General features: G+C 34.5%; 1 protein-coding gene across 3 annotated transcripts in view; it reads right to left on the bottom strand.

The window, feature by feature from the left end:
* The window catches only part of LOC145261207 (cilia- and flagella-associated protein 74-like), a 2,330,915-nt gene that overhangs the window by 228,838 nt on the left and 2,077,585 nt on the right, over positions 1-24,492 (bottom strand). For all 3 annotated transcript variants that reach the window (XM_080119545.1, XM_080119548.1, XM_080119547.1), the window contains 2 exons: positions 22,283-22,413; positions 2,408-2,476 (listed from right to left, as the gene is read on the bottom strand). In XM_080119545.1, coding sequence (XP_079975671.1) covers positions 2,408-2,476; positions 22,283-22,413 — 200 coding nt within the window. The remainder of the gene's footprint in view (positions 1-2,407; positions 2,477-22,282; positions 22,414-24,492) is intronic.

Here is a 24,492-nt window from a genome sequence, read left to right as displayed (position 1 = left end):
GGTGTAGCAAAAAATCCTTCCTTCATTTTGCCTTTTTCACGACTACTGCAACCATGACGTCATGTTTGACCTAGAAAACGTTCATGTTTGTTTAACGTGCTCGTTTTTTAAACGTTTTATTTTGTCATTACTTACTTCTTTGTCTCTTTGGCGTACGTGTAACGCGTCAAGCCTCGAGGCTTCGGGTTCAAGCCCACCTTCCGACCAAAACTTTTTTTTTTCTTTGACACCTCTTTTTTCTTTCGCTTATTCTTTAGTTATTACACGTTTCTTTCTGATTTTTTTTCGCTGTTTTGTTTTTGTTTTGGTTTTTCCGATTTTTTTAGCAGGGTTATTACTTACTCCCCCCCCCATACACACCTACAAACACCCGGGCAACACTGGGTACCCCCGCTAGTATATATATAAAGAGAGAATAAATGACAGAATTTTATATTCCAAAATTCGTGATGTTGACCATTTTATAATTTATTCCTTTAATTCAGTTGACTTATACAATTCTTGAGAGTATCTGTTTCGTAGCGCAAAACCAATCACTTACTTATTATATCAATCAGTGAATCTATTATGCCCTTAACTCATCAGAAGAAATAGCAACAATCAATCTGTCAAAAGGAATTGAAAAAATCAATATGTCGTAATGGAAAAATATAAAGGTATTTGCAGCTACTCTTCCAATTTTCGGATTTTAATCATGTCAAACCACACTTCAATTCCTTTTGATGGATTGATTGTTGCTATTTTTTCTGATGAGTTAAGGCCATAATAGATTCACTGATTGATATAATAATTAAGTGGTTGATTTTGTGCTACGAAATAGATACTGAATTAAAAGAATAAATTATAAGATGGTTAACACCATGAATTTTGCAATATAACTTTTTTATCATTTATTCTCTATATTGCTCTGTAATTACATTGAGCTTCTTAAATAATGATTGATATATATTATAAGAAAATATATTTCTACAGAAATATATATATATATATATATATATATATATATATATAAATATAAGAACAAGTACTTAATAAAACATGTTAAAAAACACTTTGAAAAAGAGTTAAAAACATATTTAATTTTAAAAAGGAAGCACAAAATAAGTAGATAGTCCTTAATCAACGGAGTTTCGAAGAAATACTTTCCTTCTCGTCAGAGAGTAGGATTTAGCAAAATGTGGGATCGGATTTTGCTTGCAAAAGTATTTGATGAAACTACAAGCAAGGCATAGATCTTAGTTGGTAACAAATAGTAAAGGAGAGAGAATATGGTGAAGAAAAAGGTGATTTCACGTGAATGGATAGTCTGGTGAAGGGTAAAATATCAAATAACGGTAAAATCCAAAAAAGTTGGTTAAGTTTCCATTTCCACATATATATATATATATATATATATATATATATATATATATATATATATATATTGATTGTACAGATAAAGAATAAATAAATAAATAAATGAAAAAATAATAAAAAATAAAAATAAAAATAAAATATAAAATATAAAATAAAATAAAAATTATTTAAGGGAAGAGGATGGCCGGTATCTGCAAATTCAGGAAAAAGCAAAAAAAAAATTTATAAATATTAATTCTTTAATATTTATAATATACTTTAATTTTACCATCTTGGATCATTTTGGTAAATTTAATTGTAAATTTTATTATATATATATATATATATATATATATATATATATATATATATATATATATAGTGTTTATAAAGTCCGTGTGCATTAAAAGCATTATAACTTAATTTGCATTTGAGATAAAAAAATGTAAAAAAATGCAAATAAAGTTATATTTAATGCACACGGTCTTTATAACCACACACACACTCTCTCTTTCTCCCTCTCTCTCTCTCTTTCTTTCTCTCTCTCTCTCTCTCTCTCTCTCTCTCTCTCTATATATATATATATATATATATATATATATATATATATATTGATTGTACAGTTTTATTTTTCTATATGTAAATCCACCAAAACTTCTGTGTTTATCAAAAAGTATATGATGGATAAACAAGGCTTGATTTTAGTATGTTTATTTATACGTACATTATTGGCTACATATATGCATACATATTTCTGCTGTCTCTTCTATTACAAAGTAGTTTTTTGAGTTCGAAAGGTGACTAAGAAAACCATAAAATCTTACTGATTTTAAGCTATAACTATATATTTGTGCATGCGCAGCAATAAAAAGTTTAGTTCTGCCAAGTTCAAGTTTTGTTTTTACCCTTAGCAGCTATTTTTACCGGCTTTAACCAAATCGAAATTATTTCGCAGGTCCAGATCGCCTATGTATCATTTGTGTGTATGTGTATTTTTGAAATCTGGGGCAAAGTAATTTCTGTTGTGTAACTCATTATAAAAAAATACTTAAAAATGAAATACTGTGCTTACCTTCAGAGGTTCAACAGTGAATCCTTTGGACACAGCAAGATGTGGACATTCAAAAATAAATTCTCCTCCCTGAAACGAAAATAAAACAACGAATAACTCGCATTCATTCTTTCAACAAACGCAACAATATCAACAGACTTTTCAAAGATTAAACTATTCAATCAGCAATTCGATTTTCTATAGACGTCATTTACATAGTTAAGACAAGATTTTTATAGGTTGCAGACTCTTCCTGATTCCAATCAATTATGATTATGGGGGATCAGTGTTTTTATACCTTTTTATACATCACACACTTCCATCTGGTAGTCATAACTGCCCGTATTCGCCCGTGTAAAGGAACTCCATCCCTCCAGCCACCTACCTTAAAAATGCTGTTGTAAAACCTGCCCTAGTTATATGGAATAAGTCAGAGAGAGTTGCAACCTTGGTTGAAGTGAGTGTTCCTAATAATGAAGGTCTCATGTATGATATGAAAAGAAACTGGAATCTTAGAGAGATATCAATCATACCAGTTATTATAGGTGTCACAGGGCTTATGAAGAAGAACCTGAAGTCCTACCTAACTAATATTCCTGGTGAACCAAGTGCAAAATAGATACAGACAATTGCACTTAAGGGAACAGTGAGGATACTAAAAAGAGCTCTCGGTTGATTTCAATAAAAAGCAGGACAATGTTGGCAGCTGGTTTAGCTGCTCCATACCCAGTGTTACAATCTTCAAATGAAGAAAATTTAAAAAAAAAAAAACAATAAAAAAAAACAATAAAAATCAAATCTTCAATATTGTTCCAGGAACTAATAATTGGCCAAATTTCATCCCTGAAGATAGTGAGGTATCTCGACACATTGCCTTTGTTGTTCCTGAATGGGCGAATGCCCGATTCCCTGAAAGATAGATGGGCTGTCACGGTTCACATAAATGGACAGCTAGAAGTCATGACTTAACACCCTGTGACTTTTTTCTCTAGGGTTGGCTAAAAGAGAAATTTTACTCAACCCAACTAAGAAATTTAAAAGAACTTGAACAGCAAATATGTGAAGTTATGACTGCTATTCCGCAAAAGTTTCTTGTTAAATCAGTTGATGTGATTCCTGGTCGACTTGAAAAGCTGATGGTGAATGAAGGTGCTTATATTGCATTTTGCATAAAAGTTAATGCATTATACTTTTTTTTTTAATATTTTAACCCCAAACAAAGCACAGTGCCACTTTGATGTAGGGGGCTACTATCAGGGACATAAGTTGCAGGGATACTATGTAGGGAGTTGAGCAGCAATATGTATGTTCCCATTACACTTGAACTTCTGCATGTCAGTACAGTTGGGGAAGCAGGAACCCAGAAGGGAATTCCAGAGTCTAGCAGTTCTGGGAAAAAAACTATTAGAGTAGAAAGCTTTCTTACATCTAGAGATCTCTAATGTGTAGGGGTGGGGCTTTGCTGCTAGTCGGGTTTGATGGGGGTAGTTACGTCGAGGGGGTACAAGGGCTTGTAGTTCGTCGGAGCATCCACTATTAAAATACTTGTAGAACAGGCAGAGGGATGCAACATTTCCTCGGTGGGACAGGGTTTTTTTCTCATATTTATTAATTGTATATGAATTATATTTCAAAAATAAATTGTGTGTATTTTAAAATAGAGAGTTACTTTTCAATCACTCTGTATACATTCAACGTAACTTTTATCTATGCATTTGTTAGCATTACTTTTACTTAGCCAACCATGCATACTTTTTAAAATGTATGCCAATTTTCCAGAGATTTGTTTGCTAATTTCAAGCTTAAAAGATAATAATTAACCCTCTTAAACATTTGTTTTACAATCTTTTTAAGCCTGAAATTCGCTAGCAAATCCTAGCAAAATTGTCGTCCATTTTGAAAAGCATGCATGTTTGGCTAAGTAAAAGTAACACTAACAAATGCATAAATAAAAAAAATCTAACAACCCGTAAACACACAGGAGAGGAAAATTATGTAGATAATGAGAAAAGTATTTTTTCTTGCGTTTGGTACCATTTATTTCTTGTTTATTTGTTTGTTTTTGTTTATTACCTCTTTTTTTCTCGCTAATTAGATTACACAATTGCCGAAATGTGTAAGTTTTGTGAATCACTCATATAAAAGAATGCTGAACAGGACGTTTTGTAATGGCCTTCGGCTGCTAGGATTGCCAATCAATGAGTATACCAGTTCAAGTAAATTGCAGAATTTGTCTCGGTTCAAACTATCAGAGATCTTAACTCCTTTTGGAAAAGGAAAATATTGCATTAATAATAAAATCACTAGCAGGACCTGTGGAAATTTCACAGAGGACTTATTCGTATGTAATATATTGATGTTGGCATTCTGTGGATGTTCAGTGTAAATATATTATTGTAGCTTTTTTGTTAAAACTGCAAAAGTATTCATTCAAACTAACAAGGATGCCCGGCATAGCCCGGTCGTAAAATATTTTTTTTCAAAAACAGCAAATTTAAGTTAAATTTTAAGTAACTGTTTAAACAACCTATACCTCATTTGATTCGTCTTTTATTCCTCTATAATAATTTTACCTGTTCATATTTGACTTTTAATTGAAACATTCTAGTGTTCACGTCAAAAATAACTTCAAATTGAGGAGGCAAAAAGAAAGTCCACACAATGGAAAATTGTTACTTAAATGTAACTTAAGGACATTAATGCAACACAAATACAGCAGGAACACAATGAACTAGTTAATAGTAAGTAGCATAGCCCTTCTGCAATTTGACAGCCTGCAATCTTTTGGGAATTCCTTGAATTAGACTGCAGCAATACTCCGGGGAAGGGTACCCCATTTTTCTTTAATTTTTGTCCAAAATTCTTCCAAATTTGAAATTTTATCATAGTGTAGCTGTTACTTGATCTAATGTCATACGTTTTCGAAAGAATTGAGGTCTGGAGATTGTGCAGGCCAATCCAAACATGGAATATCATGGTCTACCAGGAACCTCTTGACATTGCCAGCCGTGTGAATGGGAGCATTATCCTGCATGAAGATCCAAATTCCGACCAAAGTAGGGTAGAAAATGCCCAGTTAACATATTAATGTACTTGGTCGAATTAATTCGACCTTGGAAGCGAACTATAGGCCCTGAACCATTGGTACTAATAATGCCTCACACCAAAACTGAACCTCCACCACCTTGCAGCGTTTAAACTGAGCACCGAGGATTAAATTCTTTGTCTTTCTTCCGACGGACGTACTGCCTACCATCACTGCCAAGCCTATTGAACTTGCTGTTGTCGCTAAAAAGCACTTTAGACCAATATGAAGAGTCATGATCTTCATTGCATCTGACGAAGTACAGACGGTGCTTTCTGTTCTTTACAGAAATCATTGGCTTGCGTCTTGCAACATATCCTCGCAAATTAAATTCCTTTAATCTGTTCTTGATAGTAGAAAGGGAGCACTTTTTAACAAGATTGCACTGTTGTTGGATTTGGGGAGCCATTTCGAATCTGTTTCTTAGGCTGCGGATCTTGATAGCATTGTCTTCCCTGTTAGAAGTAACTCTAGTACAATCAGATTTAGGGGCATCACGAACACTGCCCGTGTTTTGGTGCTTTTGCACAGTTTTTCGTACTGTTTTCTCATCACATTTCAATCTGCAGCCGATTTCTCGATTGGATAACCGAGAAAGATGGAGATTAATGAGCTCCTGACGATCACTAAGAGAAAGTCGTGGCATATGGACTAAATGTTACGTTGTATATCCTGGGACAACAACAATTACGATTAGAGATTCTTTGTTGCCTGTTGGTGGATATTTTAAACTGATTATGGGGTGATAATTTAAGCTGGTTTTAAGTGAATTTGTTGCTGCGGACTTTTTTTTTTGCCTCCTCAATTTGAAGTTACTTTTTTAAATTGACATGAACACTAGAATATTTCAATTAAAAGTCAAATATGAGCAGGTAAAATTATAGAAGAATAAAAGGCGAATCAAATGAAGTATAGGTTGTTTAACAGTTATATTAAATTTAGCTTAAATTTGCAGTTTTTGAAAAAAAATTACTTTCTTTTTGCCGGCACTGTAGATAAATTCCCAACAAATAAATCCGATGCTATGACCAAAAATTGAAACCAAAACTTTGAGATATTCAATCTGAAATTCTACCAACTGACCTATTTGGATTTTTTTTTTTTTTAATAGAAATAGAGCTTTAACCATTACCTTTCATAAAATAATTCTATCTTTGGTGTGATGTAATAAATTTATGATTTACACAATGTTATAAAACATGAATTCAAGCATAAATAAATGAATGAATTTTTTTAAGGTGTCACCACATACCAAGGTCTAAAGACTACTTGAGGATAAGTGCTAGAGATTACCTGGTGGTTCATGAGACAACATCATGATGATTGCTAATGATAGTGGTGACTAGGCAGAACGTGATTTAAAAAGGCAGCTTAACATGAATTTGTTTACATTGGACTTAAAAACAACCGTGTTGTAGTCAGCTGGGAAGAATCCCTGCAGTGTTGTGTTCCATAGACGGGCAGTTCTAGGAATAAAACGTTTTTATTTAGTTTTGTATAGTAAAAGAGAAACTATTGATAGTAGTTGTAGCTAGATGAGTGTTTGTTAGGAATGTTTTGCAGGGGCCATGGACCATAAATTGAAACTTAGTCAGGCACCTGCCATGAAAATAAGGATAGCCTAGAGAAAGATTAGCAACGTGTCTTCTATTAAAAATAGCGAGTAAGGAAGAAAAAAAAAGGGCATCGCCACTAGATTTCGAAGTTGAATTTGTACTCTGTCAATGCAAGAAATTAATTTAATAGTCCAAACAATTTGTTTGGTTTTACGAGATGCCTTAAATAAATTTCCAGGCATTTTTCGTATGGGGACTTTTATCGATAGTACACATATGAAACTCTAGTTCCCTTCGAAGTGATCTCCTCCGGCTGCAATGCATTTGTTGTATCGTTCCAACAACTTCTGGAAGGCTCTTCTTGTGGGAACATGCCAATGACCCTTGTCACAGTCTCTTTCATCTCCTCAATTGTCTCATAACGACAGCCTCTAAGGTTTTCCTTGAGCTTAGGAAATAATCAAAAGTCACAGGGAGCAAGGCATGGACTATACGGAGGGTGAGGAACTGAATTGATGCCCATCTTGGTCAAATAGTCTGATCTTCTCTGAGCACCCTTGGAACAAACTTTGCACAAATCTTCCATATCTTCAGTTCCTCGTGAATAATTGTGCATACAGTTCCCATACGGTGCGCTGTATGTCACACTGTGCACTTATTGTCGCTATAGACACACGACGGTCCTTATCCATGAAATTCTTTATTTGGCTAATCAACACTAGTGTTCTGACTTCCTTACTCCTCCCATACCTCTCATCATTCCTCAGAGATTTCCTGCCTTCCATGAATCTCTTATGGCACTCAAAAATTAATGCTCGATTCATTCAAGATGGTCCAAAACCAGTCTGTAATATTTCATACATGTCTGTGGCATTTTTCATGTTTAAAACAGAATTTTATTGCATATCGTTCTTCTAAAGTGTCCTCGCATCCAGATTGCATTTATTTGGCCAATCAACTCTGATGTTCTGACTTCCTAACTCCTCTCCCACCTCTCATCATCCCTCATAGACTCCCTACCTTCCTTGAATCTCTTATGCCACTTAAAAACTGATGCCTGATTCATGCAAGATGATCGAAAAGCCGTCTGAAGTATTCCACATGTTCCTGCGGCATTTTTTTCTAAGTTTAAAACAGAATTTTATTGCATATTGTTCTTCTAAAGTGTCCTCACGTCCAGATTGCATTTTTGGAATTTACCAACTGTGACAATCAGGCTTTAGTAGAGTGTATTCTAATTTTTGCTGTAGCTGTTCACTTTAATGTAAAATCATAAAAATTGGTCAGTCATCTCATAAGATGCATAGCAATAACATACTTAATTTTTAAGGGTCTGTGACAATTTTAAATGCCTATATAGAAAAGTCTGGAAACTTATTTAAGGCACCTGGTAAACACATATTATACATAGTTCTTCCACAATTATATAATCGTTGAAGCCTAGCAAAAATATTCGACCGGAGGAGTTAAGCATATATTTACCAATCAATTAAAAAGGAAAAAATAAAAAAACAGTGATATCATGCTAAAAGTTTTACTTGAAGGGTATTTCATGAATCACATCCAATTATTTGAGATCTAATTGTCCTTCTGGGTATGTGCAGGTTTGGCGAGATAAAGTCCGGGGTAATGATGAAAGTGCCTCAGGACATGGATGTCTGAAGGAGAAGGAAATAATTATTAAAAAAATAAATTGCATGATTAAATGCAACCAAGAACTTTTTATAAGAGGCTTTGTCAACCAGTCTGATAGATTTCAGTTGGAAATATCTTATTTGGTTGGTTAAACTTCATTATTTCCTCCTTTCGTTTTAGGAGGTAGTGTAGCATAATATATGTTCTGTGGTCGATATATCATGCTTTAAGTTTGTATTGTATGCAGTGCTTTCACAATTATATAACCCTCCCAGGGTAGCAAAAAATATGCGACCAGAGACAACATTTGTATTATTTTAATTCATCGGACTACTGTTCTCATCTTAAGTGTCATTTTCCCAACATTTCGGTCGATGTAACCTCCGACCTTCTTCAGGTGTATCTTATCGAACACTGGAATTTGGAAAAATCAATTGTAAAACGTGATATTCTCTTGAAAGTTGAAGGTTACAATTCTCAGTGTGGGCGACCAAAACATACAATTGCAAATTACTTAGGATCTCTATAGCTGACAGAATGAGAACATGCTACCTCCGTGAAGTAAATAAAGTGTTCTGTTCGAAATTCGCCCAAATTCCCGAGTTCAACAGAAACATTCCCAAGTTTGACAAGATACACATGAAGACGGTCAAAGGTCACATTGATCGAAACGTGAAAATCACACTCAAGATGAGAACAGTAGTCAGATGAATCCAAATAATACGAATAACCAATCCTCATCTCAAAAATTCAGAAATATAAGAGACATTATATATTTACTAGCATCTTAAATGCCCAAAAAGTATTTGAGACATTTCAATTTTGACTCATAAATACTTTTTTTTTTTTGATCTTCTGAGTTAGTAAGGAGGAACAAAGGCATCGTTGGCTGAATTTCAAAGTCAGTATTTTACTCTATTAAGGCAGGAAAGAGCATTTTTTTTTACACAGGAATTACCACTTATCAAGGCCCGGAGGCCACTCGAGGATAAGGGTCAATGGGTATACCTTAGTCAATGTGAGCATAGTGCAGTAAACATAAGTAGTGGGAATTTTGTAAATTGGATTACTTAGAGGGATGGTTTATCAAGAACTTGTTTACATTGGACTTGAAGACAATCAGATTGTAGTCAGCTGAAAAGCAGGTAATTGGAAGAGAGTTCCACAGGCGTGCAGTTCTAAGAAATAAGCTTTGTTCATGGAATCTAGATTTAGGTTTAGACAAAGAGTGTGGGAAATTATTGATAGTGGTTTTGGCTAGACGAGTGTTTTTTGTGAAAGTTGCAGGGAAGAGAAAAGTCATCCCCCACTAAGCTACGAAGTATATTTTGAACTCTGTCAAGGCAGGATAAGCTACTTCTAGCAGCTCCTTCCCAGATGTGGCAGCATTATTCCATCGTTGGCCGTACTTGGCTTTTATATAGGTAGAGAACTGCATCAGTAGTGAGATATCTTCTGGAGCGGTAGAAGGATCCCACCATTTTTCCAGCGATCTTGGCAATGGATTTGATATTCGTGTTCCATTTCAGGTAAGAAGTAAAGGTCAAGCCAAGTTGGAAATTATTTGAATATAATACTCCAAAAAAATTGATGTTGCTTTAACTATGGATGTAATGTGGTCGTAGCACTCAAACCGTGTTCGTTACAGTTCAAACCTCTCTCTGACCCCCACATCCTCTGGTACTGTGGAAAAGGAACAAACAAACAAAAATAAATAAATCTGACTCAGCAATGGAAGTGCTTGATACCCTATTGGGTCGCATTGACGGTGTTGCTCGTGTGGAGTCATATAGACGAAAGCATTTGGTTTACGTTTATTGTTCAGTTGACGTAACGGTTGTTGCGGTCGTCTGCCGCGTATGATAACAATATTAATATATATTTTTTTAATTGGGTCCATCTGTCTTCCCTCGTGAAGCTACATATTAAATGCCCCAAAAGTCTTTAAGGCATATTAATTTTGATACCTTCAATACTTATTTTTGTCGGGGAATAAAATAAAGGAATCTGATGGAAAAGAAAATTAATTATTAAAAAAAATTCAATGATTAAAATGCAACCACGAACTTCAAAAAGAGGCTCCGACAATCAGTCTGTTAGATTTTAGTCTCTTTGGTCGATTACATTTTATTGTCTCCTTCTGTTTTGGGGATGATGGTATAGTATCTGTTCTGTGATCATGATCCTCCCTAAGTAACCACCAGTCTTCCATGATTGTTCTTTCACACCTAAAATCAGACTTATATAATCTTGGGAATGCTGATGTGGCCTTGTTCTCTGTTTGTCTTGTCCTGTGCAGTTTTAGAAGGGCCATTCTCCTAGGCTTTACCTTCTCACCCATTGAGAAGAAGCTAGTTTATTACTAAAGGTCCATCTACCGGGGAATATTGACGAGGCTGCCTAGGTAGTTTTTTGGTGTGCTAGAATGCTCTTCTTTTAGAATGCTGTCTTTCCAAATTACACTTTACCGACCTTGTTTATAATGTATCCATTGTGGAAGGGAGATAAATGAAACCGTCCTCCCAAGAATGCCATTCCTATAATTTTTGTTTGAGGGAGGTGTGGGTACATAGTTATATACTAGCAAAACCATTAAATGTAGAAGGTGATTCTTAATTGATTTATTTATTGCGGACTATTATCCTCATCTTTTTTTAGATGTTGTTTCACAACGTTTCGGCCAACTATTCCTCTGGCCTTCATCAGGTGGTAACCACGACGGGATAGGAACTCTGAATCTCCCATCTGCATTCAATTACTGCCTTCTGTAGTTGTTGTTGTCTCACCACATTTCTGGCCGGCTTTAGGTAGGCTTGAAACCGCTATCTTCAGACAATTCACACCAAGAGCCATAGAGAATCAACGTCTCTATCCACTGCACCACGGGCCCCAAAGGGCAATCAAGGTGGATGTTTTTGGTCTTATAAATCCATGTTCATTTATTATCTGATCTTCCATGGTCGGGTCCGTACCGAATGGTATATATATATATATATATATATATATATATATATATATATATATATATACTATTTAATTGGAATTCATTGTTTATTTAATTCAATTAATTTCTTTTATTCAACTAAGAATAAATTAATAAAAAAATGCCTATCTCGATAATGAATTCCAATGAAATAATATATATAAGGTGCTTCTTATTCATTTAAATATTTTAAGACCACATTTCTGCCTTGAGAAAAAAGTGGTGCCACCAGAAAGGATTCTTACATAACATTTATAGTGTATCCTGAAGCAAAGGTTGTGAAATTTCCAACTGCACTTTTCCTGTAGTGTGATACTATCAACCCTAACACCCCAATGTGTTAGGAAGTAAAAAGAAAGAGAAAAAAAAACTATAACAAAAAGAGGAAATAAAACAAAATCATACAAAGTAAGGTTAAGAGAAAGACAATGGTGGAACACAAAAGCTTTCTAAAATAGGATAGTTAATCAGGGTGTGGCAGTAACTGGGACAAAGGCCCGGACATATAGGTTAATATATTTAGAGTTAGTTCACAAACAGTTGAGGAGGGAGAGTGAGTTTTGTAACAGTTAGGAACAATTTACGAACCGTCTTGAGTTTGCAACAGTTGAAGACAGTTGTCAGTTTGGGAGAGTTGATAGGAGGTTGCAACTTGGACCAGATCAAGAGATGAGTTAACCTCAACAGACAACAAAGAGACCTCGACGGACTACATAGATGTAGACGTCAGAATTCAGAGGATTAACGGTATCACACACATTTCAAGAGTATAACAGATATCCACAGAACATGTCAAAGCTTTCGTGTTTTCTATGTTTTCTCTTGCGTTGTTTATTTTTTATACCTGTGAACCTGTGTTTGCCTCTTCAATGGTCGCCAGTATGAGAGGCAAAAACATGGCCAAACGGAGAATCAGAAGAGATGAAGATAAAAGAGTGGAAACGGTGTTGGGCTGTGATTGTTGTCGAGCGGAAGAGCACGTGGTTGCACATAGTGTATACTGAGCAAAAGCTGTGCAATTCATAACTGCACTTCCTCCAGAGCTGACACTGCTTTAATCTAATGGCAAAGAGGAGTTCAATATGCTTGGAGACAATGCCGGGTTAAGCAGAGGAAGACTAGTGCTATTTTTAAGTTTTCTTTCTTCTAGATTGCTTGGCTGATCAAGACCAGAGTCTGCACTACTATTCAACCCATAGCTGAAGGAGGATGGATCGATTTGTACCTTTCCTACAGTAGCTCTGACAGAACACAGCATACATCCATTTAACTCTTGGTGACACCCACCTTGCCAACGATCGATTATTTACCAAAATTTTAGTCTGGTTCAAGATGCATATGTAACATAATATAACATATGTGTGTGTGTGTGTGGTGTAGTGTGAGGTAATGTAGTAGTGTCATGTAGCAAACTGTGTGGTTTAATGAAACGTGTTGTTGTTTAGTCTAGGGTAGTGTGGTTTGCTTCGATGTGGTGTAATGTGGTGTGATGTAGTGAAGTTAATTGAAGTGAAGTGTGGTGTGGTGTAGTGAAATGTAGTGCGGTGCGGTGTGCTGTAATCTAGTGAAGTGTGGTGTGCTACAATGTAATGTAGTGAAATATGGTATATTGTAGCAAAATATGATGTGGTATGGTGTGGTGTAGTTTAGTGAAGTGCTGTGTGCTGTGTTGGGCTGTAGTGTGACATGGTGTAATAAGTGTGGAATGGTGTAGTGTGATATGCTGTGCTGTGTTTTAGTGTCGTATGGTGTCGTGTGCTATGCTTTTTTGCAATAAATTTTCCATTACAAAATTAAGAAACTAAATCAAACTAAAGGGTTAAATGATACAAATGTTTGTTGACATATTTTCATCGATACTTCGAATAGCAGACCGCTGCGTAACGCACTTGGGAAATCAGGTGAACTCAGTAAAAGTTATTAGACTGGAGGGGAAAAATGTCACTCTACTGTTAAGGTTTATGCAGGCTTTTTTCTTTGAACGATAAAGAAAACAAGATGTTTTTACATATACAGAATGCCTCACTCTCCTTGTAATAAATCAAAGGAAACCACACTTTGAATGTTTCGGAAGATACATCTACATTTTATAACTCATATATTATAAATTGAAATTATACGAGCATCAGATCCATGATATTTACATAATTTTATATATAATAGATCTGCATTTGTATTGAGCACCCTTGAAAACATTATTTTGAGTTCAATACATTTGACCCTATTTAATATATATATATATATATATATATATATATATATATATATATATATATATATATATAGAGAGAGAGAGAGAGAGAGAGAGAGAATAAATAAAAAAAGTTATATTTCAAAATTAATGATGTTGACCATCTTATAATTTATTCCTTTAATCCAGTTGACTTATACAATTCTTGACAGTATCTGTTTCGTAGCGCAAAATCAATCACTTAATTATTATATCAATCAGTGAATCTATTTCGTAGCGCAATAGTTATAATTCTGATGAGTTAAGGGCATAATAGATTCACAGATTGATATAATAATTAAGTGGTTGATTTTGCGCTACGAAACAGATACTGTCAAGAATTGTATAAGTCAACTGAATTAAAGGAATAAATTATAAGATGGTCAACATCATGAATTTTGTAATATAACTTTTTGTCATTTATTCTCTATATTGCTCTGAGCTTATTAAATAAGGATTGATATATAAGAAAAAATATATATATATATATAGCTTAGAGCGTTAGAGGAAAAGAGCGAGCTCAATTCTATGAGAGGAAACTTATCTGGACATTATGAAGCTCAACAAATATCAATGGAGCTTATATATGAAGACAATAGGAGTTGGAAATTAAGTCACAGAACTATATATTGGTGGATATAGATTGGTTCATTTATTCAATAAGGGAATACAATCGATTAGTTGGGGGATAGAAGGGACTCTTTATGCCAAGGCATTTCGAAGTCTAATGCTTCTCATCAGAAGAGTAGAGAAGATGCCAGGTAACATAGTGGGGATACGGTGTCTAGTGTTGGATTCATTAGGAAATGAATCCCCATTATGTTACCTAGCATCTTCTCTACTCTTCTGATGAGAAGCATTAGACTTCGAAATGCCTTGGCATAAAGAGTCCCTTCTATCCCCCAACTAATCGATTGTATTCCCTTATTGAATAAATGAACCAATCTATATCCACCAATATATAGTTCTGTTACTTCATTTTCCACTCCTATTGTTTTCATATATATATATATATATATATATATATATATATATATATATATATATTGTACTACTAAACCCCTTTCACATATATATATATATATTGTACTACTATATATATATATATATATATATATATATATATATATATATTGTACTACTAAATAATATATATATATGAAGGGGTTTAGTAACTAAACCCCTTCATATATATATATATATATATATATATATATATATATATATATATGAAGGGGTTTAGTAGCACAAAATTTTAAAAAGGATAAGCGGAGTCATTATATGAATTTTGGAGAAGATCAATGGGGAAAAAATTAATTACGTACCTAAACACTTAACGATATTAAGACTGGATTCGTAGTTAATATCATTTCTCGTTGGACGTTTTATGTTATATACAAAGCCTTTAGAATTTTGATTCCTTTTACGTTGAGATCATTAGGTAAGATTTTTATGTTTTCAATCATAATTTTCCTAAATGCTGAGCGTGAGTAGACATGTTTTTTTTTAGGTGTATGGAACTTGAGTCTTAAAGGCAGAGTGTAAATCTTCGCGACAATGTGTTCATTGTGTAACCAATGTGACCATTTCTACTGGAATAAAGAATGGGAATCGGGAATTTAGTATGGAATTTGTTGGAGTAACATTCTCCTAAAGGGCAAATAAATCACTTATATATATATATATATATATATATATATATATATATATATATATATATATATATATACATGTATATATCCATATATATATATATATATATATATATATATATATATATATATATATATATATATATATATATATATATATATATAAAATAAACACATTTTTCTTAATTACACCGTGTCTCGGCAGCCGAGTTTAATGCATATCTTATTTTTCTTTTAATAATATTATTGGAATTCTTTCCTCTTTTCCTTGTACATATTTGTGAATTATTCCACAGATTTGGCCTTTTGGATTAGTTTGGACCATCTTCCAATTACGCGATTTCCTTGGATTTTACTTGTGTGAATAGAAATTTAACTAACTTTCTTGGATTTACATATTTGGATTTTACCGTTATTGGATACTTTACCTTCCACCGTACTATCCATTCACGTGAAATCACCTTTTTCTTCACCCTATTCCCTCTGCTTCTCTTTTTGTTATCAAGTAAGATCTTTGACTTACTTGCAGTTTCATCAAATACTTTTGCAAGCAAAATCCGATCCCGCATTTTGCTTAATCCTACTCTCTGATGAGAAGGAAAGTATTTCTTCGAAACTCTGCGGATTAAGGACTATCCACTTATTTAGTGTTTTCTTTTCAAATTAAATATGTTTTTAACTCTTTTTCAAAGTGTTTTAACATGTTTTATTAACTATATATATATATATATATATATATATATATATATATATATATATATATATATATATATATAAATTCAGCTATCATCCCTTTTTTTTAAAAGATGGAATCGCCCGTTACACGCACGCAAAGTCCTCAAAGTTTTGTAATTATATAGACTAGCTGTATTCGCCCATTTCTCATGTATAGATATATTACTGATCATAAATAATTTCAAATATAGCCACGTTTATAATTTTTTGGCTTTGAAAAGCTTGAAAAATAACGTTTGCAATATCAGGTCAAGAAAAATAAATGCTAGTGCGATGAATAACTGCTCCCAGTGACCCCAAATTGAATTAAAGGAAATGTTTATCTTTAGATTCCTTGAAGAAATTAAATCTTTTTTTTTTTTTTTTTTTTTTTTTTTACATGGGGGTGACCACTTATCAAGGCCCGAAGGCCACTCAGAGATAAGGGTTATTGCGTGTACAGTAATCAATGAGATAGTATTGCAGTAATCATTAGTATTGGGGGTTTTGATAGAGTGTCTTACTTAAGGGGGCGGTTTGTCAGGAGTTTGTTTATGTAGGACTTGAAGGCGTCCAAGTTGTAGTCAGGTGGGAAACACGCAAGCGGCAGAGAGCTCCACTGGCATGTAGTTCTAAGAAAGAAGCTTTGCTCATGGAATCTATGTTTGGATTTAGGCACAGATGAAGAGTGGGCAAAATTATTGACAGTAGTTTCAGCCAGATGGGTGTTTCTCGTGAAAGATTGGTGAGGCGGGACGAGGGATTGGAGCTAAGACGAGCACCTGCCATGGAGATAATGATAAAACAAAGACAGGCTCGCAATGTCTCTTCTGTGGGAGAGAGGTTGCAGAGAAGCGAAAAGGGCATCCCTCACTAAATCATGAAGTCTATTTTGTACTCTGTCAAGGAAGGATAGGCTGTTTGTAGAAGCTCCTGCCCAGATATGGCAGCAGTACTCCATCCTTGGATGTACTTGGCTTTTATACAGAAAGAGAATTGCATTAGTAGTGAGATATCTTCTGGAGCGGTAGAAGGATCCCACCATTTTTCCAGCATCCCTGGCAACAGATTTGATGTATGTGTTCCATTTCAGATCAGGAGTAAAGGTCAAACCCAGAAGCTTGTCAAAACATGGAGCCTCCCCAAGACGAGAGCCATCCATTTCAATTGATGCCAGATGGGGATCAGAGCGTTGATGATGTAAAGATAGAAGCTTGGTTTTGGATGCATTAAAAGTGACCAGCCACCTCTTCCACCATTGTACCACACGATCAAGATCAGAGGAGAGAGAATTAGAGAGAACTTTGTCATTTACAGCCTTTGATGTGTTGCCATAGATGGTCGTGTCATCAGCATAGATATCAACGAATGATTTAAGTATATGTTTTGGGAGATCATTGATGTAGATCAGGAAGAGAGTTGGGCCCATGATGGACCCCTGGGGGACTCCAGCATTAATACTGTGGACCTCTGATTTCTGCCCATCAACCACTACTCTTATGAACCTATCAGAGAGAAATAATTTAATGATTGAGAAAACATTTCCAGTAATACCGTATCTGGAAATCTTGTGAAGTAGGCTCTTCTGCCATACCTTATCGAAGGCCTTCGATATGCCAAGAGCAATTGCCCTTGAAAGGAAACCTTTGTCAAGAGATTCACTAATCCTATGTGATATAACCGTTAGCACAGCTGCTGTAGATCTTGCAGAGCGGAGGCCATATTGCATGTCACTAAGAAGGTTATTTCTCCTGAGGTGGTTGACTACTTCTTTATTTAATATTGATTCCAACAGTTTACTCATGACACACAGAAGACTTATTGGTCTGTACTGAGAGGGAGATGACTTATCACCTGAATTCTTAAATACAGGGCATACTGATGAGGTTTTCCAAGGTGTTGGAAAGCACTTCTCTTTGGGGCAACGCTTAAACAGTTTTGTAAGTATGGGGGCAAGTTCTGGTTGGAGCTTTTTCAGCACTATAACTGGAATGCCACAGGGCTAGTTGCTTTACTGGAATCAAGGTTCTTGATTAGCTTGGCACAGATATTTGTATGTTGCATAGCGTGTTGTCTGTTATAGGAGTAATTACAGGGAGTTGATGGCCATTGTCACATAGGGTAGAATTAGCTGCAAAGTTCTTGGCAAATAGTCTGGCCTTGTCTGATACTGACGAGATGACCTCAGGTCCATTGATGATAGTTGGGATAGAACGCACACTTCTGTTCAAGATCCTGTTTGCTATTTGCCAAAACTGGTGGGAACCAAGCCGCTGCTCAGCTATTTTGGATTTAACAGACTGAGCATATAGCTCTCTTGCATGTTTTATTACTCTTTTACAGTGGTTGCTGGCAGTCCTGAAAGCAGTGTTAGTCTCAGTACACCTATTACGTTGTTAGCTATGGAAAACGTAATTTCTGTGCGCGATGGCAGCAGCACATTCAGGGGAGAACCATGGCTGGCTGTTAGGTTTTTGTTGGAATTTTTTAGATGGTATGAATCGGTCTATGCCTACAATTAACCATTCGGTCAGGTCTGATACTATAGAGGACACATCCTTTTTAAACATGGAATGCAGAGGTAGATCAGATATGAATGTACGGAAGCTATCCCAGTCAGCCATAGAGTATCGATATATAGTACAGTGGAGAGGTATGTCTGAAGACTTATTACATTTCATTTTTATCTTAACTGCTGCAACAGAGTGGTCAGAGGATCCCAGAGGAGATAGAACGGAACATGAACACAACTCAGGGGAATTTGTGAGGAAAAGGTCTAGAAGGCTTGCATATGTACCGGGTGTATCGGGCACACGGGTGGGTTTGTGAACAATCTAAGTGAGGTCATAGGCAATGGCAAAATCATGACAAAACCTCCCCTCGTCATCGGTTTTATTTGAGTGGGTCAGCCATTCCACATTATGGACATTGAAGTCACCGCAAATGTGAATGTTAGACGCAGGATGAGCAGACAGGATGTGGTCAATTTTCTCAGATATGCTCTTAAAGATAGTTGTGGGGGCAATAGAGGGCAAATATAAATGCAGTGGTGAAAGCTAGTGCAACCCGAAAGCACATATAAGGTAAATTAGGGTCTTCTCTGGAGATATACCTACCAGATGGAAAGCCATCTTTGATGTAGGCACATATTCCATGCCCATGGCGATCTTGGGGGTCAGATTTAGATGTTAAGTTGGAGTATCCTTTAATTATGAATTCGTCTAGAGAAGTGGTTGGCCCTATGCCAGTTCCACTTAGAAAGAATATGTCCGGTTTCGTCTCCTGTAATTGTGTTCCAACCTCTGGAAGTTCGGAACGTAGACACCTGATGTTGGAGAAGGAGACCTGGTAGTAGGGGTGTACGTTGGTGGATGGGGTTCTAGGTTTATTTGTGTTTCTTTTTTTGAGATTTGTCATGATTGAGGTTTTGGGGTTTGTGGAGCAGGTCGGTAGACTTTGAGAGAAAAAGACAAGAAAATTTTTTTTTTGTGGCACATGATAAGGTAAAGTCATAACAATTACTCACTAGTATGGCATCGAGAGGCCCTACCAGAAACTACTGTATGGTCCAGAATTCATTCACCAAATGGCAATACAGCAGCCCCGGTACTTTGCACCTGCTGATAGGACAGCCTCCTTAGTGGTTAATCCAAGGTTCGGGTCCCTGACTATCTGGCGGGTAATGTCAGCCCAGATGAAACGTTTACCTCCAGCATTCTTACTAATGACATGACTACAAGGATAGACATAGAAACAGAAATTTTCCGACATCTCAGGCTACTCTTTACAAAGTACTACCGACCTAGAAAGCAGCTTTTTCTTCACCCTTTGTCAGAAAAATCACTCATTGGAAATGAGGACTGAAGGACAAAAAAGGAGAAGCGAGAGTTACGGGAGCTGCCGATAACACATCCACATGCATTATCTATTCTCCATTGAAAAAAACTTCTTATTGAAATTCATACTAATTCCTATTAATTCATACTAATTCCTATTAATCCCTTGCTCTACATTGAATGAATACCATAATACTTAATCCGCTGCATCTTATAATAACAAAGGTCCATACGAAATTTCAACAAAATCGGCCTAGTAGTTTCTGAGAATAGGCGGAACTTAAATATTAATCTCTATTTATCCATAAGTGTGCATCGAATGGATACCATAATACTTAGTTTGCTGCACCTTATCATAATAAAGACCCATACAAAATTTAAACCAGATTGGCTAAGTAGTTTCTGAGATAATGTGGCATGGACAGACAAATAAACAGGCAAGAAGAGAAACAGACTAAGAGAAATATATAATATACTAGGCTTTTTAGCTCGTCCAAAACGGGCAAAAGTTATGGCCCGTTGACATAGAATTAATGCTTTATACAAAATTGATGGTAAAATTTGTGCTCATTTTTATGCTTAACACTAATCCTGATTAATCCCTTACTGCGAATTGAACAAATACAATAATTCGTAGTTTACTGCACCTAATTATAATAAAAGTTCATACATAATTTCAGCCAGATCAACTCATTAGTTTCTGAGAAAACTTCTAAAATATGATATTGTGGTAACTACTTCCTGTTAACCCACAACTGTGCATCGAATGGATATCATAATATTTACTTTGTTGCACCTTATTAAACCAAAAGTCCATACAAAATTTCAGCCAGATCGGTTCAGCAGTTTCTGAGAAAAAATGGAACAGACAGGCAGTCAAAGAAATAAATTGATTTTTTTTCCTCCATAGGAGTTTGCTACTTTCAAAAATACAATGATAACATATTTTTACTGTTTGTTGAAGATTGTTAACGAAACAGATCTCTAACATATACCCTTATGAGAAAATAAAAGAACGTGCTTCCAAAAATTTTGAATTGCACTTAAAAAAATTTGTGAAGTCGCTGATGAGTTGTATTAAAATCATTCGGCCATTAATGGTTGATTCAATACAATGAAACCACTGGCCCGCCTCTGAAATATGTATATATAGTTTTGAACTAAATATTTTGCATATATATATATATATATATATATATATATATATATATATATATATATATATATATATATATATATATATATATATATTTGTGTGTGTGTGTGTGTGTGTGTTTGTGTGTGTGATATGGAACAATTCCAATTGTTTTTCAATTCCGATAAAATTACCGATTCTGTTCTGAATTTCCGATTCAGCTGCCACTACCAATTCCGATTTTTTTTTTTGTAAATCTTTAAATGTTAGCTAGAGATGTTTATTTTTTATTTCTGTTTTGATAACCTTACAAACCTACGTAACACGAATAAAAATTTACAAGATGAAAATGTTATCTATAGATCTTAGTTTTACTGATAGCTTAAAAGAAAGAAATACCATTTTATCATTAAACCAGCAATTGAAAATTAAGTTTTAAACAAGCAAAAAAAAAAAAAAAAAAAAATTAATAATAATAATAATAATAATAATAATAATAATAATAATAATAATAATAATAATAATAATAATCAGCATCATCATCATCATCATCATCAAAAGAATCATTTTTTTTATCATCGGAAATAAAAAAAAAGTTTTTTCGATCCCGAGAACGATTCTGATAGCTGAAAAAGTTCCGATTTTTCTGATTCCCGATTCCGATTAATCTTACACCCACACTAACACATATATATTAAAGATGCTTCTAAATATTTTCATTACACTACCTTGCCACGTGTTTAGAAAAAAAGTCCAGACTATTCTCCACAGTAATATTTGGACACGGCCTTGATAAAAACACGGGCAGAGAATATTTCTAATTACGAAAAAAAAAAAAAACTTTCTCTGATGATGGGTATTTTACTATTCGAAATTATTAAGAAAACGTCATGTTTAAACAAAACTATTTGCATCTTAACCACGTCTTTATATGTATTTTATACACCCACAGACATATCTATCTATCTATCTATTTATCTGAGTGTGAACAGGTATATAATAAGAGGGTAAATAATTAAAATAACTTTGAAAATGAATAGAGATATGAGGTCTTTTGGGTTTTTTTTTACCTTTTTAAGGGTAGACGCCGCTGAAGGTGTTATCGATCGGAGATATATCTCTCTTTTTGCAGTTGTGAATTTTCCATGGATCATAAAACTTTCCAGACTGATGGCGAGGATGACAGGAGGAGGTTTGGAATCTGGAAAAAGAACGGAACATTTTGTTTTCATTTTGATTTAGAGAAAAAAAGATATTAATTGTTAGCGTTTTTCTTCTTTAAAAAAATTCACCACCACCATCATTAGCCCCCACCACCACCACCACAACCCCCAACCCTAAACCCCCATCACTACTTTTTTCAATGCATATACTAAACTTTGTAGTAATTTTTGAGGAATATGCATTCGCCTCCAAGGAGCTGTTTAGTGATCTTTCGTTATCCAACGAAACACGTGTAAGCCGTTATATAACAATGAATGAATCAAATAGACACTGTTATTATGATTAAGAATGTCTACGGGTTTAAATAGAAATTATCTTTATCAGAAAGTATTTGTTTACAAAATATATGCTTGCAAAACAAATTAACCTACAAATCAAATGTATACATAATATATTTAAGGTTTTGGTACAAAACCACTAACATGCAGTAAAACCTCAACCAAGCCAATTTTTTTTTTTAGATAAAATACTTAGCAAATCTTTCAAAAAAATTATTTAAACTATCGCAATTTATTTATATATTAAAAATTTAGGCGTCTGCCTAAAAAGTAGAACCGAATAAAAAGAACTCATAAAAATTTATAGGCGTGAATTGATTAATGGTTTCCATGTTGTAGTTTCAACAGTCGTCTTCAGGCAGTTTCAGGCAGACTGTTGAAACTCAGGCGAAAATATTTGCAAAAACAACCAAAATAAAAAAAAAAACATATAGCCCTATGGAACTTTCTTGCACAGACTCAACCGAGAAACGAGAACGACAATTCGAAAAATTAAAAATTTACAAAAAAAAAAAAGCAAAAAAAAAAGCTTATTAAGCAAGAACACTCCGTGCTATTCAACAATCTTCATCTCAAAAATTCAGAACATGATTCCATTGTGGGGTTGTGCGTTTTCGACAGAGAATATAACTGGTTACCGTTTTGAAAGGGGCAAAGCACGTATGAATGAACCGCCAACGCTTGTATTGTTCTAAAAGCTTACAAGATAATTACAATCCAAAAGATATCTTTTCAGCAACAGATTTAAAACAATCATGCGCATAAAGAAATCTTCGTGCAAAATGGCTCCTTCAATCCAGGAACCACTTCAAGAATTTTGTTGTGAATTCGCCTCTAAAAAAAAAATGAACCTTAAAGATAAATCCTTTTAATAATCCAAAGAATTCTTTTCTGTTTTTCCTTTTTTTTCTTTTAAAAATATCTGGATTCCCAACTGTAATGTCGGACAAAATTTATGAGTTTGACAAATTTAAATTTCATGTTTGAATGAAAATAAGAAAATAAATAAATAAAAGATTAGATTAAAATAAAAAGAAAAGAAAAAACAAATGGAATACGAAAAGTAAAAAATAAAACGGCTAAATCCTAAATCAACTAAAGCGGGCATTTCTTCATGCATTACGAAATCCATGAAAAAAATAAAATAAAGCAGCAGCAGTAGTAGTAGTAGTAGTAGTAGTAGCGATAATAATAATAAAAAAAATAATAATAATATATATTAATATTATTATTATTATTATTTTTTTATTTTTATTTTTTTTTTGTTAACCCCAAGCAAGGCATATCGCTACTAGGACGTAAGAGCCTACTATTTGGGACCATGCTCAGGAGAGATTAACAAGATGTTGGTTTATGTTACATTTAAACTTCTGCATATCAGTACAGTCAGGGAAGCAGGTAGCAGGAATGGAATTCCAAAGTCTAGCTGTGGAACTATATGTTTTTTATTTTGGTTTATTAGAGTAGAAAGTTTTCTAGCATTTAGGGACCAAAACAGTGAAGTTGTGTGATTTTGTTGCTAAGCAGGTTTGACGGGGATATGTACGTCGTGGGGACACAAGTGCAATTAGTTCATCAGAACACATTCCATTAAAATATTTGTAAAACAGGCACAGGGATGTAGCATTGTGGCGATGGGACAGTGGTTGGAGCTTAGTTGACAAAGTGGGACCTATTAGATTGAAAACTCTCTTTTGGGTCCTATCAAAGAGGGAAAGACTAGTAGTAGATGCACCAGACCAGATATGGCATAATAATAGTAATAATACGCTTCGGTG

This window comes from Euprymna scolopes, chromosome 37 (assembly GCF_053919585.1).
Source record: "Euprymna scolopes isolate OS-2025 chromosome 37, ASM5391958v1, whole genome shotgun sequence".
Lineage (NCBI taxonomy): Eukaryota > Metazoa > Mollusca > Cephalopoda > Sepiida > Sepiolidae > Euprymna > Euprymna scolopes.
This window is presented reverse-complemented; position numbering and strand designations above follow the sequence as displayed.